At 33.8% G+C, this 15,827-nt stretch overlaps 1 protein-coding gene across 1 annotated transcript; it reads left to right on the top strand.

Moving 5' to 3' along the window:
* Positions 1-4,659: 4,659 nt before the first annotated feature.
* On the top strand, positions 4,660-5,985 carry LOC107614700 (uncharacterized). Its single transcript, XM_016316843.1, has one exon. The coding sequence runs from the start codon at positions 4,660-4,662 to the stop codon at positions 5,983-5,985; it is 1,326 nt and encodes a 441-aa protein (XP_016172329.1).
* Positions 5,986-15,827: the final 9,842 nt, after the last annotated feature.

The raw sequence follows: 15,827 nt of genomic DNA, 5'->3' as shown, positions 1-15,827 counted from the left end.
GAGATATTTTTTATTCATAACATGCTTGGGTCAAACATGGTCAACTCAATATTTTGTCTCTTTTGGGTTTATGTAATTTTTTTACGGGATGTTCCTATAAAGACGCGTAAAATGTCTTTTTTTGTAAAGATACTTACGTGTCGCATTATTATTAGACGTATTAATAAACCGGTTATTTTTGAATTTCTTAACAAATTAAAATAAAACCGATTTTTTTATAACAATAACAATAAATCAAATTATTTTGGAATTTAATTGTATTTTTAAATTTTTAGTGATTTAAATATCTGTAAAACAAAAAATCAGGGATATATTTGTCTTTTTATAAAAAAATTTAAAGATATTAGTTTAAATTGTATAATTCAATCGGATTAAATCAGGTCTAATAATTATAATATAGATAATTTGGTTTATTATTATTGTTATAATAAACCGATTTTGTTCTGATTTATTAAAAAATAAATTATTAATTAATTTAATAAAAATATCCAATAATAACATAACATGTGTGAACATCTTTAAAAAAAGATATTTTTAGCATTCTTATTAAAGTGGTCTCTTTTTTTATAGGTTTTATTTATTTATTTTTATTTGGCCTTAAATTGAATTTTATTTTGGATGGATAAGTATCAAGTTCTAAATCTTTTTTTGATACTATTTTATGGTACTATTTTTTTCAAAAAGTTAAGTTAATAAAAAAATATATGAATAATTATATTAGAATTTATTTTATTGCATGCTTTGAGATTTTTTTAAAAAAGATACTGTAATATTTATATTTTATGTTTTGATGATGATGATTTAAAATAAAAAATAAACAGTATAATTTGCCAACTACTAATATTCTCGTTAATTTATATTTTTACTTTTATCAAGAGATTATGATATAATACCCATGTTTCCCACAGTTTCTTAATCCAGTTTTCATATTTTATTATTGAAATGTGAAAACAACGACTACAGAATAAATAATTGAGTTCTTTTTATAGGTTCATTTCCATATTTTAGATTAATTATATCAAATGCGGAAATATGAAAGACTTAAAAAGTTTTGCAACAATAAGCATGTGCTACATTATTATAACTTAAATTTCTATAATATATCAATATTAAAGGAGGAACGTGACAATAAGAGGTTAGTTTAATAAACAAGTTTAGTCAGATTAATTAAGAATTTAATTACGATAAATTGTTTAATTAAAGGTAGAATGCCAACACTACTTGACGCAACTTTTGAATCCGAGTTATATTATGCCCTTTTTTTAATTTTAACCTGTCGTTCTCATTTTTTTCTATATGTAACCTTTATTATTTGTCAACTATAATATATTAAAATATTAAGAATTATACTCTAATATTCTCTCTCTCCACCAGTAATTTCGTAATAGTATTCTTTAAATTGTTTTTGGTCCGTTAGAGTAAAGCAAAACAAACAACAACAAACTCGGAACTGAACTAACGCATGAACCCTCTCCAAATCTCTCCTCAACTCCGAAAATAAAGGACACAACGGATGGAGGCTCCATCTACTCCAACAAATCCGCATAACTACCCTCAACAAACCCCAATATATACGGATTACATACTCAAGTTGTAGGTACGCTATTCACTCTAGTTTTCCTCCTGAACTCTCTTATACTGATACTTACTTGAGCGTCGGAGTCCCTTTTCAGGTACCCAACCCCACCCCTCCAGTAGAAGACGACGTTCCTCTCCTATCACTCTAAGGAAAGCCAGTCTGTGTGTTATCAAAACGTGCTATACCTTGGAGTCAACTCTCATACAGGAACATTTGGCGCCCACCGTGGGGCAAGATTTATCTAACCCCATTTTTTCCTCTACTCTGTGCATTTTTTATCCCCCTTTCTTGCAGGACACAAACAATGCGGATGAACAAAGCCACGCTCCCTCTGACATCAACCAGCCGGAGATGTTAGCAATCAATGAGGCCCTCAGAGCCGAGAACCAAAGGATGGCCGAACTCCTGCGACAAATGGAGCACGATCGTGCAAAGGGTGAACACAAAAACACCGAACAAAAAGAGGAAAATGACGAGCATTCCTCCGAAACCAAACAAACCACCCCCAAAACGACAAAGACTATAGTCAAAAGAACCAACCCCTTCACAAAACAAGTTATGAACTTCAAAATGCCCGAAAATCTCACCCTACCTTCAACCCTAAAACCTTACCAAGGAATAGGAGACCCAAACGTCCACGTAACCAAATTTTACACCATGATGTTCATGAATAAAGAGTCCGACCCCATCCTCTGCCGAACTTTTCCAACCTTCCTAGACGGGGCCCACTCATCTGGTTTTCCAACTTACCTGAAGGTTCTATCTCAAGTTTCGATGAGTTAGCCGACCAATTCGTCAACCACTTCGCGGCCTCAAAAATCTATGTCCACAACTCAGACTATCTCAGCACAATCAAGCAGGGACCGAATGAAAGGCTGAAGGATTACATGACCAGATTCGCGGAAGCGACTAATGAGATACCCAATCTGAATCCCGAAGTCCATCTTCACGCTCTAAAGAGTGGCCTCCGCCCTGGGAAATTCCAAGAGTCCATCGTCATAGCAAAGCCCAAAACCCTAGCCGAGTTTCGAGAAAAAGCAACAACTTAAATCGAGGTAGAAGAGTTTCGAGCACTCCGGAGGGCCGAAAAATCCACCCCAAACAGGGAAGAAGATAGACGAAGCAGGCATCCAACCAGCAGGACAGACCAAAGGCCGTTCAGGCTAACATCTAAATTCGACACATACACCCCTTTTAACACAAAAAGAGAGAACATAGTAAAGGATATACTACACTCTAAACTCATCAAACCCCCAAGCAGAGCCGGTACCTACCAGGACCAAAGGCACGTGGACAAATCCAAATACTGCGCCTTCCATCAAAAGTACGGCCATACAACAGACGACTGCGTGATAGCAAAAGACGTCCTCGAAAAATTAGCACGCCAGGGACTGTTGGACAAGTATATCGACACGCGAACTCGAAGAAAAAACACCAAAGAACTCGGCCACCAACAAAAAACAACCGACAACCCTCGATACAAGGGGAGAAAGGTAGACAATGATAACAATCTACCCCGCCGAATAATAAACTATATTTCTGGTGGCTTTGCAGGTGGAGGATGCACAAGCTCGGCAAGAAAGAGGTATGATGACTATAACAGAATCAACAATACCTTGGCCAACCAACGCGGACAAACCAGGAATATCATTCAGCCCCGAAGATTACAAGGCCGCCGACCGAAACCTAGAAGACCCCGTAGTCATCACAGCACAAGTCGGAGAACCCCTGGTAAAAAAGATCCTCATGGACCCGGGGAGCAGCACCGACGTACTATTCTACTCAACCTTCCAAAAGATGAACCTGAGCGACAAACTCCTGCAACCGTCATCCGGGGAATTGGTAGGTTTCTCAGGTGAGCGAGTCTCTATCCGAGGTTACATTTGGTTACAAACTACTTTCGGGGATTACCCCAACAACAGAACTTTAGAAATACAATATTTGGTGGTAGATTGCAAAAGTCCATATAACATTATCCTAGGCAGACCGTTGTTGAACGCGTTCAACGCTGTTGTTTCCACTGTACATTTGTGTGTCAAGTTTATTTCGCAGGACAACAAAGTGGTGACAATCCATGGAGACCAGAAAGAAGCCAGACAGTGCTATAATGCCAGTTTAAAAAACGAACAACCGAAACATCTCGACCAGCAATATGTCCAAGCAGTATACAACTCGGATCAGCTACCTCCTTTGGCAAACCTGGACCCAAGAACCAACAACCAGGAACGATCTATGCCCCTTGATGACCTCACCAAAGTGCAGTTGGCAAACAACAAAGATAGATACACATACCTCGGAAACGCACTAAAGGAGGCAGAACGAACTCAACTGGTGGAGCTCTTAAGACAAAACGTTGACTTATTCGCCTGGACCCCAGCAGATAGACCTGGAATAGACCCAAACGTTATCTGCCACAAACTAGTGATCAACCTGTTAATAGCCCAGAAGAAGAGACACCTAGGAACTGACAAAAGGACAGCCTCTTTGGAGGAAACCCAGAAGTTATTATCCGCCGGGTTCATCAAGGAACTCAGGTACTCAACATGGTTGGCCAATGTCGTGATGGTAAAGAAGAATAATGGCAAATGGAGGATGTGTGTTGACTATACAGACCTCAATAAAGCCTGCCCAAAGGATGCCTACCCCCTCCCATGCATCGACAAACTCGTGGACAATTCCTCTGGTTTCCGATGCTTAAGCTTTATGGACGCTTACTCTGGTTACAACCAAATCCTAATGCATGAAGGAGACCAAGACAAGACTGCCTTTATCACTGACAACGGCAACTTTTGCTACAAGGTCATGCCATTCGGACTCAAAAACGCAGGCGCCACCTACCAATGCCTCATGGATAAGATCTTCTCAAAACAAATCGGACGAAACATAGAAGTCTATGTCGACGATATGGTGGCAAAATCAACACAAACATCAAACCACGCTGAAGACTTAACAGAGATCTTCCAACAACTATGAAGATATAATATGAAGCTCAACCTGGAGAAATGTGCCTTTGGGGTACAAAGTGAGAAATTCCTCGGCTTCATGCTCACGTGCCGAGGTATAGAGGCAAACCCAGAAAAATGCTAAGTCATTCTCAATATGCGAAGTCCGAGGACAATAAAGGAAGCACAATAACTAACCGACCGACTTGCAGCACTAGCAAGGTTCCTACCCTGTATAGCACAATGATCGCATCACTTTTTCAAAAAGTTGAAGAAACAGCCTTCACAGAACTCAAAACCCTACTCACAACACCTCCAATCCTCCGAACACCAAAAACAGGTAAACCATTATATTTGTATTTATCAATCACTAACCATGCTATCAGTTCCGTTTTAGTAGCAGAAATAGACAAACAACAACACCCGGTATACTTCGTCAGCAAATCACTTCAAGGCGCCGAGTCCCGCTATCCAAAGCTGGAGAAATTAGCCTTAGCACTCGTCATGACAGCCAGACGACTACGACACTACTTTCAAAGCCATACCATCATAGTCAGAACAGAACAACCCCTAAGGCAGATACTGACGAGGCCCGAACTGGCAGGAAGGCTAATCAAGTGGTCCATCGAATTATCAGAATACGACATCCAATACCAGTCCAGAGGCGCCATCAAATCACAAACGTTAACCGACTTCGTCGCCGAGCTGACACAAAAAGACCAAGCTCCTAAAGAAAACCCATGGACGCTATACGTCGACGGGGCCTCAAACAGCAAAGGCTCCGGAGCAAGGATACTCCTCGAAAACAACCAAGGAATACAACTCGAACAATCGCTTCAATTCACCTTCCACGCAAGCAACAACCAGGCAGAATACGAAGCTTTAATAGCAGGATTACGCCTAGCACAAACCATGGGAATAACACAAATAAACGTCAAATGCGACTCCCTCTTGGTGGTGCAACAGGTGACGGGTAAGTTTCAGGTAAAAGACCCCCTCCTTGAAAAATACAATACAATGGTTAACAACCTCATAAGGGACTTTGATATATTCAATATTCTTCACATACCAAGGGAACAAAACAACAGAGCAGATCTCCTCTCCAAATTGGCAACAACAAGAAGTCAATACAACAACCCCATATTATCACAGTTAACACTGGATGAGCCCAGTGTTACCCTAACAACAGTTGCAAGTGTTATGCAGGAAGACGACTGGAGATCACCAATAGTTAATTACCTGAAAACAGGAATAATGCCCGACAACATCAAAGACACAAAGAAATTCAAAAGACAGGCTAGCTTCTACACCATATTAGGAACCGATCTATACAAGAGAGGATTCACGAGACCCCTCCTCCGATGCATAAGCACCGCCGAAGCAAAATTGGCCATGGACGAGGTCCACGAAGGAGTCTGTGGCACTCACATTGGTGGCAGAAGCTTAGCCGCAAAAATACTCTGAGCCGGTTATTATTGGCCGACGTTAAAACAAGATTGCATGCGCAAAGTAACCCACTGCGACCAATGCCAACGCCATGCACCAATCATCCACAACCCAGCCGAGCAGTTACATACATCCGAGGTATGCTGGCCATTCAACAAATGGGGACTAGACATCCTCGGGCCATTCCCTCCAGCTCCGGGCCAGGTCAAATTTTTAATTGTTGCTATAGATTACTTTACCAAATGGATAGAGGCTATACCATTAGCAAAAATCACTTCTGAAAAAATGATTTCTTTCGTATGGAAAAACATATTGTGTCGCTTTGGTATACCTCACTCCATCATCACTGATAATGGAAGACAATTTATAGATCAACGATTCACCAACTTTTTGCAAAATTTCAAAATAACCCAACAATTTTCCTCAGTTGAACATCCACAGATTAACGGTCTAGCAGAGGCCGCCAATAAGGTAATTTTGCAGGGCCTTAAGAAAAAACTAGAAGACTCAAAAGGGGAATGGGCCGAACTCATCCCTGAAGTAATTTGGAGCTACAACACCACGGAACAGTCCTCAACAAAAGAAACCCCGTTCAGACTGGTGTACGGGAGCGATGCTATGGTCCCAATCGAAGTATCCCTGCAAAGCAATAGGACCACAAACACGAATGAAAATGACAACATAAAAAGAAGAAAGACCGAGCTCGACCTGATGGAAGAAGACTACAACAAATCAACACTACAACAACTAGCAACAAAACGAGCTATAGCATGAAAATACAACAAGAAAATCAAATCAAGAACATTTTCAGAAGGCGACCTCATACTCAGAAAGGTCGAAGACATAAGAAAGCCACACGGACATGGCAAACTAAGCGCAAATTGGGAAGGACCATTCAAAGTACACAAAGTCGTCGGCAAGGGGCTTACAAAATACAAAAGCTCGATGGAACTATCCTACCAAACACATGGAACATATCATCCCTGAAATTATATTTCAGCTAATGTATAAGTCGGACATGGTGATGCACTCTTTTTCCTACTACCAGATTTTCTCCCTAAGGAGGGTTTTGCTGGAGAGGTTTTAATGAGGCACACCATCCCGCACTTTCCGAATATATTAATACTATGACTCTATTCCTATTGGCACTACTTTATCAAAGTCCCAATAGGGCAAACGTCACATTTTCAATGTTTAAGCAAAACTTGTCAAAAATAAAACACGGGTATAACAACTCAACAACTCAACCTCTCAAATAAGCAAACACAATCAATCTAAAACCCTGCGCAAATGCACCAATACACAATAGTAGGCATAATACTTACTCAAAATATACCAGAACAGCAATAACCAAACCTCTGCCCGAGGAACAAGTTTCAATCAAAACATTCAAATAACAAAGTTGGCCTTCAAAAAGGCAACACTAACCTAATACAAAAAACTAACATACACAAGTCAAAGTTTTTTCTTTTCCTTCCTCTCTATGAAGCAGGATTCTCCCCTTGACCCTCGACATCGTCGTCATCTTCAACCAACTCACCCCCAACAATGACCTTACAAGGGTCCATCTTCGACAGATCACCATCCGGTAACAAGAACTTTGCTTGCTCAACAGCCCTATCGAATCCAGTCGCAAACATTTCAAGACCATGATTTTCCTTATCATCCTCAGCTTGTTTCTTTTCAACCCCAAGCTCAACAATCCTACCCTCAAGCACAGCCTTTTCCTCACCAGACTTCTTCAATGACAATTCAGCCACCTTAAGCTTCTCCCCTAGCTGGTTCACCAAATCCAATGCATCTTGGAGCTTACCACTTTTTTTCACATTTTCACGAATAAGCTGATCCATTGCAGCTTTGTCAAAGACAACCCTGAAGCGCTTTAACTCCTCAGTCCGACCAACACACATCAAGCGCGCTCCAATAACCTAAAGAAAAACACAAAGATATAAACCAGCAAAACAAAGTATAACACAAAAAGAAAGCCCGTCAATTATACCTGCAAATACTGGGCAACCCCAACCTCACCCACTTCGTGAATAAGCTTAACATCTGAAGGATTCTGCACATGCTCATCCGCCATCAAAGTGAACGGAAAATGCTCACTCCATAAAGACGTCAAATCATCATCACCCCTATAGCTATGTAACACCATCTGGTTCTTTGTAAACCTCTTCACTTGATCCAAGTTAACCTCGGACTCTAATTCCTCCTCGGCCATAACCTTACTCTTCTTCACCTCTCCTCTTCTTCTTTTAAAATTAACCTTCTTAGGCGAAGGTTGGTCGACCTCAGCACCTTTCTCGGCCATAGCTTGACTGGTAGAACCTTGCTTTTCAACATTCTTCGTTCGGAAGAAAGCTCGCAAACTGGACGAGGTCACTTTCGGCACCTTCTCAACTACAAAAACACAAAGAACATACATCATTATTCATAACCAAGTAACAACACACAAAACGGTCGAAAGCAGTTACCTATATATCCATCAAGGGCATCACTATCACCCTCTAAGTCAAGAAGATCGACAACAGACAGCAAGCTCGACGACGAAATATGATTCACCAGAAACTCCACAAGCATTTCATTCCTATACTCCATATTGTCCATACCAAGTATCTGCCTAGGCCTCGGAACCCAGAACAGAGGAAACCTCTCCAAAAGACACTCGTCGACAAACCACGGATACTCACCCTCTACAACGCCTACCTTCAGAAACATTGACTTGAAACCCTTATAGGAGGACCTATACAAACTAAAGATGGCGCGCCCAGGAACACTAGCCAAATTCAACCAACATCCCCGCCTAACCCCCTTACACTGAAACAACGCAAAGAAAACCTCCAGCGACGGTTGAACCTCCAAACAACTCATCAAAATCTGGAAAGCCCTAACAAATGCTCACGAATTAGGATGTAACTGTGACGGGGCACACTTCAACTGCATCAACACACCACATTCAAACTCAAAAAAAGGAAACCTAACGCCCAGGTCAACAAAAATACAGCTATAAATGAAAAAGAACTCAAACCCCTCTCCACGATGGAATACACGATCGTCAGCGGAACAAGGAAGAAACTTAAGTTTCAAATCACTACCCTCTCTAACCCAGGAAGAAACAGAACCTAATTGAGCAACACTAAGTTCATCATCAAACACAGAGGCATAGCCCTTCACCGATTCGGCAACCCACGAATACGGATTAACAGGATCCCAAACCCACACGTCTTCAACCAGATTTACCTCTGTCTTCACAACTGCGCCTATCTCTACCTTCTTCCCCTTTTCCATTTTCAAACAACAATATCGAAGAGAAGACAAAGAACAACGACAAGACAAAGCAAATAAAGGGACAGCACAACTAACCTTTACTCATCTTCTGCGAACAAGAGAGAAGAAAAAACAAAAAACCACATGCAAATGGATAGAACAAAAAACCAGACAGTTAGCCCACTACCCCCACCGCAAGCGTTACACCTCCCAGACCAAACCCTAGCCGTCCAACGTGCGGATCATCAAATTCAATCAACGGCCCGATCTTAAACACTCTTTTCCAAAACCCAAAGCGCATTTAATGCAGTTTCATTTTCCAAAATAAAAACTCTCTCTCCTACTAAGCACTCCGCGCGAAAATTCAAATCACAACAACTTGAAGTAAAAGCAGTGAACAAGTTAAGATTGGGGGCTCCGAGTTATAGCTCGGCACAAAAACCAAAAATTTCTGCGAAAATCAGTTCCGAGTTATAACCCACGAGTATAAGTTTAACCTGTTCATAAATCGAGAAACAGGTCAACCTTGGGGGCTATGGTCCGTTAGAGTAAAGCAAAACAAACAACAACAAACTCGGAACTGAACTAACGCATGAACCTTCCCCAAATCTCTCCTCAACTCCGAAAATAAAGGACACAACGGATGGAGGCTCCATCCACTCCAACAAATCCGCATAACCACCCTCAACAAACCCCAATATATACGGATTACATACTCAAGTTGTAGGTACGCTATTCACTCTAGTTTTCCTCCTGAAATCTCTCATACTGATATTTACTTGAGTGTCGGAGTCCCTTTTCAGGTACCCAACGCCGCCCCTCCAGTAGAAGACGATGTTCCTCTCCCATCACTCTAAGAAAAGCCAGTCTGTGTGTTATCAGAACGTGCTATACCTCAGAGTCAACTCTCATACAGGAACAATTCTTAATTCCAAATTTTTTTTAATGAGTGTATATTCAATCAAAGAAATAGATACAAACAAATAGAATAAGTATGTTTAAATAAATAATGACAATTACGAGGATTATCAAAGTGTCCCTTAATTAGTTTTTATATTAGTATGTAAGTACAATAATATTAAAGGGGAATTGAATTATAAAAATAATGACAATTACTGGTTTTATAGTTTTATTAGCCACCTTGAAGTGCTTAAATTAAATCACTTACTAATAACAGTTTTTTTTAGTTAGGAGTGAGACTCGAATTTGCAGTCTTTAATTGAGCATAAAAAAATTATGTCATTTGAATTATAATTCGTTGGCATACTAATAATTGTTTACAGTCCACAACTAAAAATAAGCTAAAAAATAAAGAGTAAAAATTAAATAGGTTTAAAAGTAAAGAATAAAAATTAAATAGACTAACAGAGCTGTAATTTAAAAATTCATAAAAAGAACTCTAAGTTCTTTAATGAATTTATAAACTTTACACTATTTTAAAGATAAATAATTAAATTGTAAATTACGAAATGTAAATTGTGGAATTTAAATTGTTTTAAATAAACAAATAGAAAATACATCTCGGAAAGCTTTACAAATAAACTTTAATTAAGTTCTTATAACAAATAGTAAAATTTTGTTCATTTAGAAAAATAAAGGGTTAATAATAATAACCTAAGTATTAATCTTTTAAAATTAACTACTAGTGTAGTAGGCAAATTTAAAATCTTATACGAATCTTTTTTAGATATTAACCTTAATGATTAATCTCTTAAAACTTACAACAATTTAACACTTCAGATCTAAAAAATTTAGACATTTTTATTTATTATTTTTTTTTAAAGTTAAAAGTGAGACTCGAATCTACGGTCTCTAAGGTAGTGTTTAGTGGAGAGACAGAGACTGAAATACTGAGACTGAGAGACAGAGACTAAGAGACAGAGATTGAAATAAATCTCAATATTCTATTTGGTGTAAATTAGGAGACAGAAATTGAAACAAGAATAAAACTCTAATTTAATTTGCACAAAGGGTAAAATTGGAATTAATTAATTGCAATGAGAGTATTTTAGGTATAAAATGTTATTAAAATTTCAGCCTCTGTCTCTAAAAATTTCAGTCTTCTGTGTCCCTACTTTTTGGAGGTACTGAAATACTGAAATTTTGAAGACAGAGACAGAAATTTTAGTACTAGTCTCTGAGCCAACAAACATGATACTGAGTTTCAGTCTTTCAGTCTCTATCCCAATACCTCAAAACAAATATTACCTAAGTAAATATAAAAAGATTATGTCATTTGTATTATAATTCGTTGGTATTTTTATTTATCATTAAAAATATATTAAAAAATTTTTGTGTATGCAATAATCTATTAGACAGTGACGAACCCTTAAATAGGACTCACTATCGCGACGGATTAGTCCTTGACTTGTTGGACTAAAAAATACAGTGAAAAATAAAAAAAAAATATTAAAAAATAAAAGAAATGTGAGAAATGGTATGAAGACAATCTCTGTGCAGGACTGAGTCTGAGTGTATGGTTAACAACTCCTGGAGATAAGTCATGGTGTCGGTGTTTGACTTTTATGTAAGATTCATTCTCTCTTCTTTTTCCTTGCAAAATAAATACTGACAAATAAAATAGTAGTTGTTAAAAATGGCCCAAGTTGCAGCAATCCACTTCTTAATAAGTCACCCAAAAAAAAATTCCACTAATTAATAAATATTTAAAAATCTTTAATAACAAAAAAATTAGTTAAAAGTGATCAAAATTTATTTTAGTATTTATTAATTATTGTAATAATTAATAAATATTAAATAAGATAAATTTTTGTTATTTTTTTATCTTTTTAGTATTATTGATAAATATTAGAGAGATAAAGATATTTTATGCGTTATTGAAGGATGATATGTTTAAGCCTAATGTGTAGAATGTAAATTAAATTAATAAATTTAAGATAAAGTATATTTTTTGTCTCTGAAATTTGGTAAAAGTTTTAAAAATATTTTTAAATTTTACTTTTGTCCCAAAAATTTTCAATTTGTATTAAATATATCCTTAAAGACTAATTTTTAATTTAAAAAAAATTAGAATCAATTCGACAACAATTTCATCATAATAATAACCTTTAAAATAAGCAAATCAAGTATAATTTTCATGCATTATTATTAGATTAGTCTTAATTTTTTTAAAAATTTAGTTGTCAAGAATATATTTGATGCAAATTAAAAGTTTTTGACACAAAATTAAAACAAAATTAAATAAACTTAAGAATATTTTTAAAATTTTAGTCAAATTTTAGAAACAAATATAATTTACTCATAAATTTATTATTTAAAATACAAATTTAATCTTTAAATTTATGTACTGAATTTTTAAAATATTTATAATGTATATTGAATCTGATCCTTAGATTTGTAGATTTTAATTAATTTTTAAAAGTTTTTAACATACAAATCTAACTCTCAGTTTTATGTATTTCACTCAAATTCTATTTTCTTTCTCTTTTCTTAACAAATTCCATGTTTGATTTGTTCAATAATAATTTAAAAAAAAATAATTCCAATAAAAAAAATACTAACTAACCTTTTTTCAATAACTATGTATTACATGCCAATTTTGTTCGTATATATATATATAAAAAAAAAAAAATAGCCGTAGCAACCTTCCCTTCTCATTCTTAACGAATAAATTCCAATTTTCACACATTTAAAATCAAAACATCATTATATCAACTTTATTTTTTCAATCGATCTAAATCATTCTGTAAATATTTTTTTATTGTTATTGTACACATATCTCATTTATAAATAGATATTCATTTATACAATAAATAAAATATATTTTTTGTGAATTGTTCGTATCTTACTTATTTTACAAATAAAATAATCTAATCAATTAAAATCTTACTTATTTTATTTACAGTATAAATAATATATATTTTATATTTATTTTATTTACACAATAAACAAGATATATAATATAATTTAAAACTGTAAATATTTTTTAAAATATTGATAAATAAAATATTTAATTTATTTATTTATAAAAATTCCTTATTTTTATTTTATATTATTTAACTTGTACTTCAATTTGGTCCTCTTCATTTTGAATGAATCCGTTAAATAAACTGTATAGTATATTGCATATTATATAACAAAAATGGAATTTAACATAAAAAAAATGTGCATTTAAATATTTTAAACATAACTAAAATATATATTTAAATTTTATATTTATTCATGCACTATATCAACAAACATATTCTATTTTTTTTTTTTAATTTTCCAAAGGCAACATATTGTAATCTTTTAAGGCGTCACTTAGATAAAGACGGCTAAAACGTCTTTTTTTAAAGATATTTTTCAGTAATTAAAATTTAACATATATAATCGATTAAATCATGTTATTTTTATTAAAATTAGGATAGACAAATTGATTTAATCGAAAAAATGGTTAATCAAATTTGAACTGATATAAATTAATATTATTTTTTTTTATAAAAAATGACTATAATACCTTTATTATAAAAAATATTTAAAATACTCTTATTATATATATATATTAGTTTTAAAAATTCTAAATCCTAATCCTATGATAGAAAAATAAAGGACTAAAAGTTAGAATTCTCAAAATTAATATATATAATAGAAGTATTTTAGTTATTTTCTATAATAGAATATTATAGTCATTTTCTATAAAAAAAAATAATATTAATTTAGACTAGTTCAAGATTTAATTTACTATTTTTTTTGGTCAAATCAATTTGTCTAGCCTAATTTTAACAAAAATAATACGATTTAATCGATTATATATATTAAATTTTAATTATTAAAAAACATCTTTATAAAAAACGTTTTTAGTATCTTTATCTGAGTGGTTCTTTCTTTTAAATTCATGCACAATGTGGAATATTATTGCTACAATGCATTCACAATTAATAATAGTGTACGTATAAGTCATGAATGTCAATTAATTAGTAATAAAATATAACATATTTTCCATTTCCATTATTATTTGCTTTAAATGTGGCCACCAGAAAAAAACGAATGAAGGAAGAAACATATACATAGAGGCATAGACTGAATAAAGTAAAGCCTAGAGCAAAGGGGAAAAAATAGTTTTACTTGAATTTTCGCGTGGAAGTCGTGTTTGGAAGTCAAATTCAACAGAGGCTTATCTCAGTCACCTAAATAATTTTCTCATTTTTTGCTTTCTTTCAGCTCCACGTCACCTACTATATTTTCCAACATTTTAAATAAAATAAAACTCATACATGAAAAAATTGTTATACCATCACTAAATTAAATACGTAGTGTTGTATTATTAAAAAAATAACTATGTTAAGTGTACACTAAAATTTAGAGTAAAGTATATTTTTTGTTCCTAAAGTTTGGCAAAAGTTTTAAAAATATCTTAAATTTTATTTTGTTTCAATTTTGTCCCAAAATTTTTTGATTTGCATCAAATATATTGTCGACGGCTAAATTTTCATAAAATTTAAGACCAATTTAACAATAATGCATGAAAATTATACTTAATTTGCTTGTGTTGAGGGTTGTTCTTATGAAATTGTTATTGAATTGGTCTTAAATTTTTTGAAAAATTAGTCGTCAGGACTACATTTGATACAAATCGAAAATTTTTGGGATAAAATTTAAATAAAATAAAATTTAGGGATATTTTTAAAACTTTTGTCAAACTTCAAGGACAAAAAATACACTTTAACCTTAAAATTTGTCACAAATATTAATTATTATTATTATTATAAAATATATATTAAAAATAAGTTAAACAGGTGTATATATTTATATATAAAATTTGATAATTATTTTTTATATACGCATAATATTTTTAATTATTATATTTTTTTAACGTCCTCCTTTTTTGAAAAAAAAATAACAATGCTAATTTTACTTGCTTTTATCCATTATCTCTTCATAGGTACTTGAAATAATAATTTTTTTATTTAATATAAGAACAAAATATATATAGAATAGAAAATATTTCAAGTATACTATAATATCGAATATTCTAATATTTTTAACCATTAATATAAATTATATATATACTATAATTAAAATTAATAATTAAACTTAACAGCTAAAATTATTGAAACATTTTACTCTATAGGATATATATGTAAAAAGATGTGGTGTACACGTAACTTTTATCACATTATTAAGAAAAAGAATGAATAAATTAAACATGTGGTATATTTAAAATACTGTATTAATATAAATAAAATCGGTGATTTTTTTAAATTTAAAAACAAAAATAAATTGGGTGTCGACAAAGATTGTCAAAAGTATGTATACTAGTGTTAAACCCGTGCATCGCACGGGCTTATATTTAAATTTGATAAGTTAAATTAAAAATAATATTTTATAACCATATATTTTTTAAATTTAGTATAACACTATCATCGTCGTTATATAATAAACGTGTTAAATATGTTGTTTTATCTTTATTCAAAGTAAAATATAAATAGAAGAGTTTGAAGTTTATAATATTCTTAAAGCATAAGGAGGGAGATATGAAAAAAATAAGAACATATATAACTGTAATAATAGCATGTTAATTTTACACTAAATTTTATATAAAAAGCTAATAAAAATTTATCGATCGATAATCTAGTATCTTACTAACTTCA

This window comes from Arachis ipaensis, chromosome B9 (assembly GCF_059453495.1).
Source record: "Arachis ipaensis isolate K30076 ecotype BB chromosome B9, ASM5945349v1, whole genome shotgun sequence".
NCBI classification, from domain to species: Eukaryota; Viridiplantae; Streptophyta; class Magnoliopsida; order Fabales; family Fabaceae; genus Arachis; species Arachis ipaensis.
The sequence above is the reverse complement of the archived record's forward strand: the minus strand, read 5'-3'. Positions and strand labels throughout refer to the sequence as shown.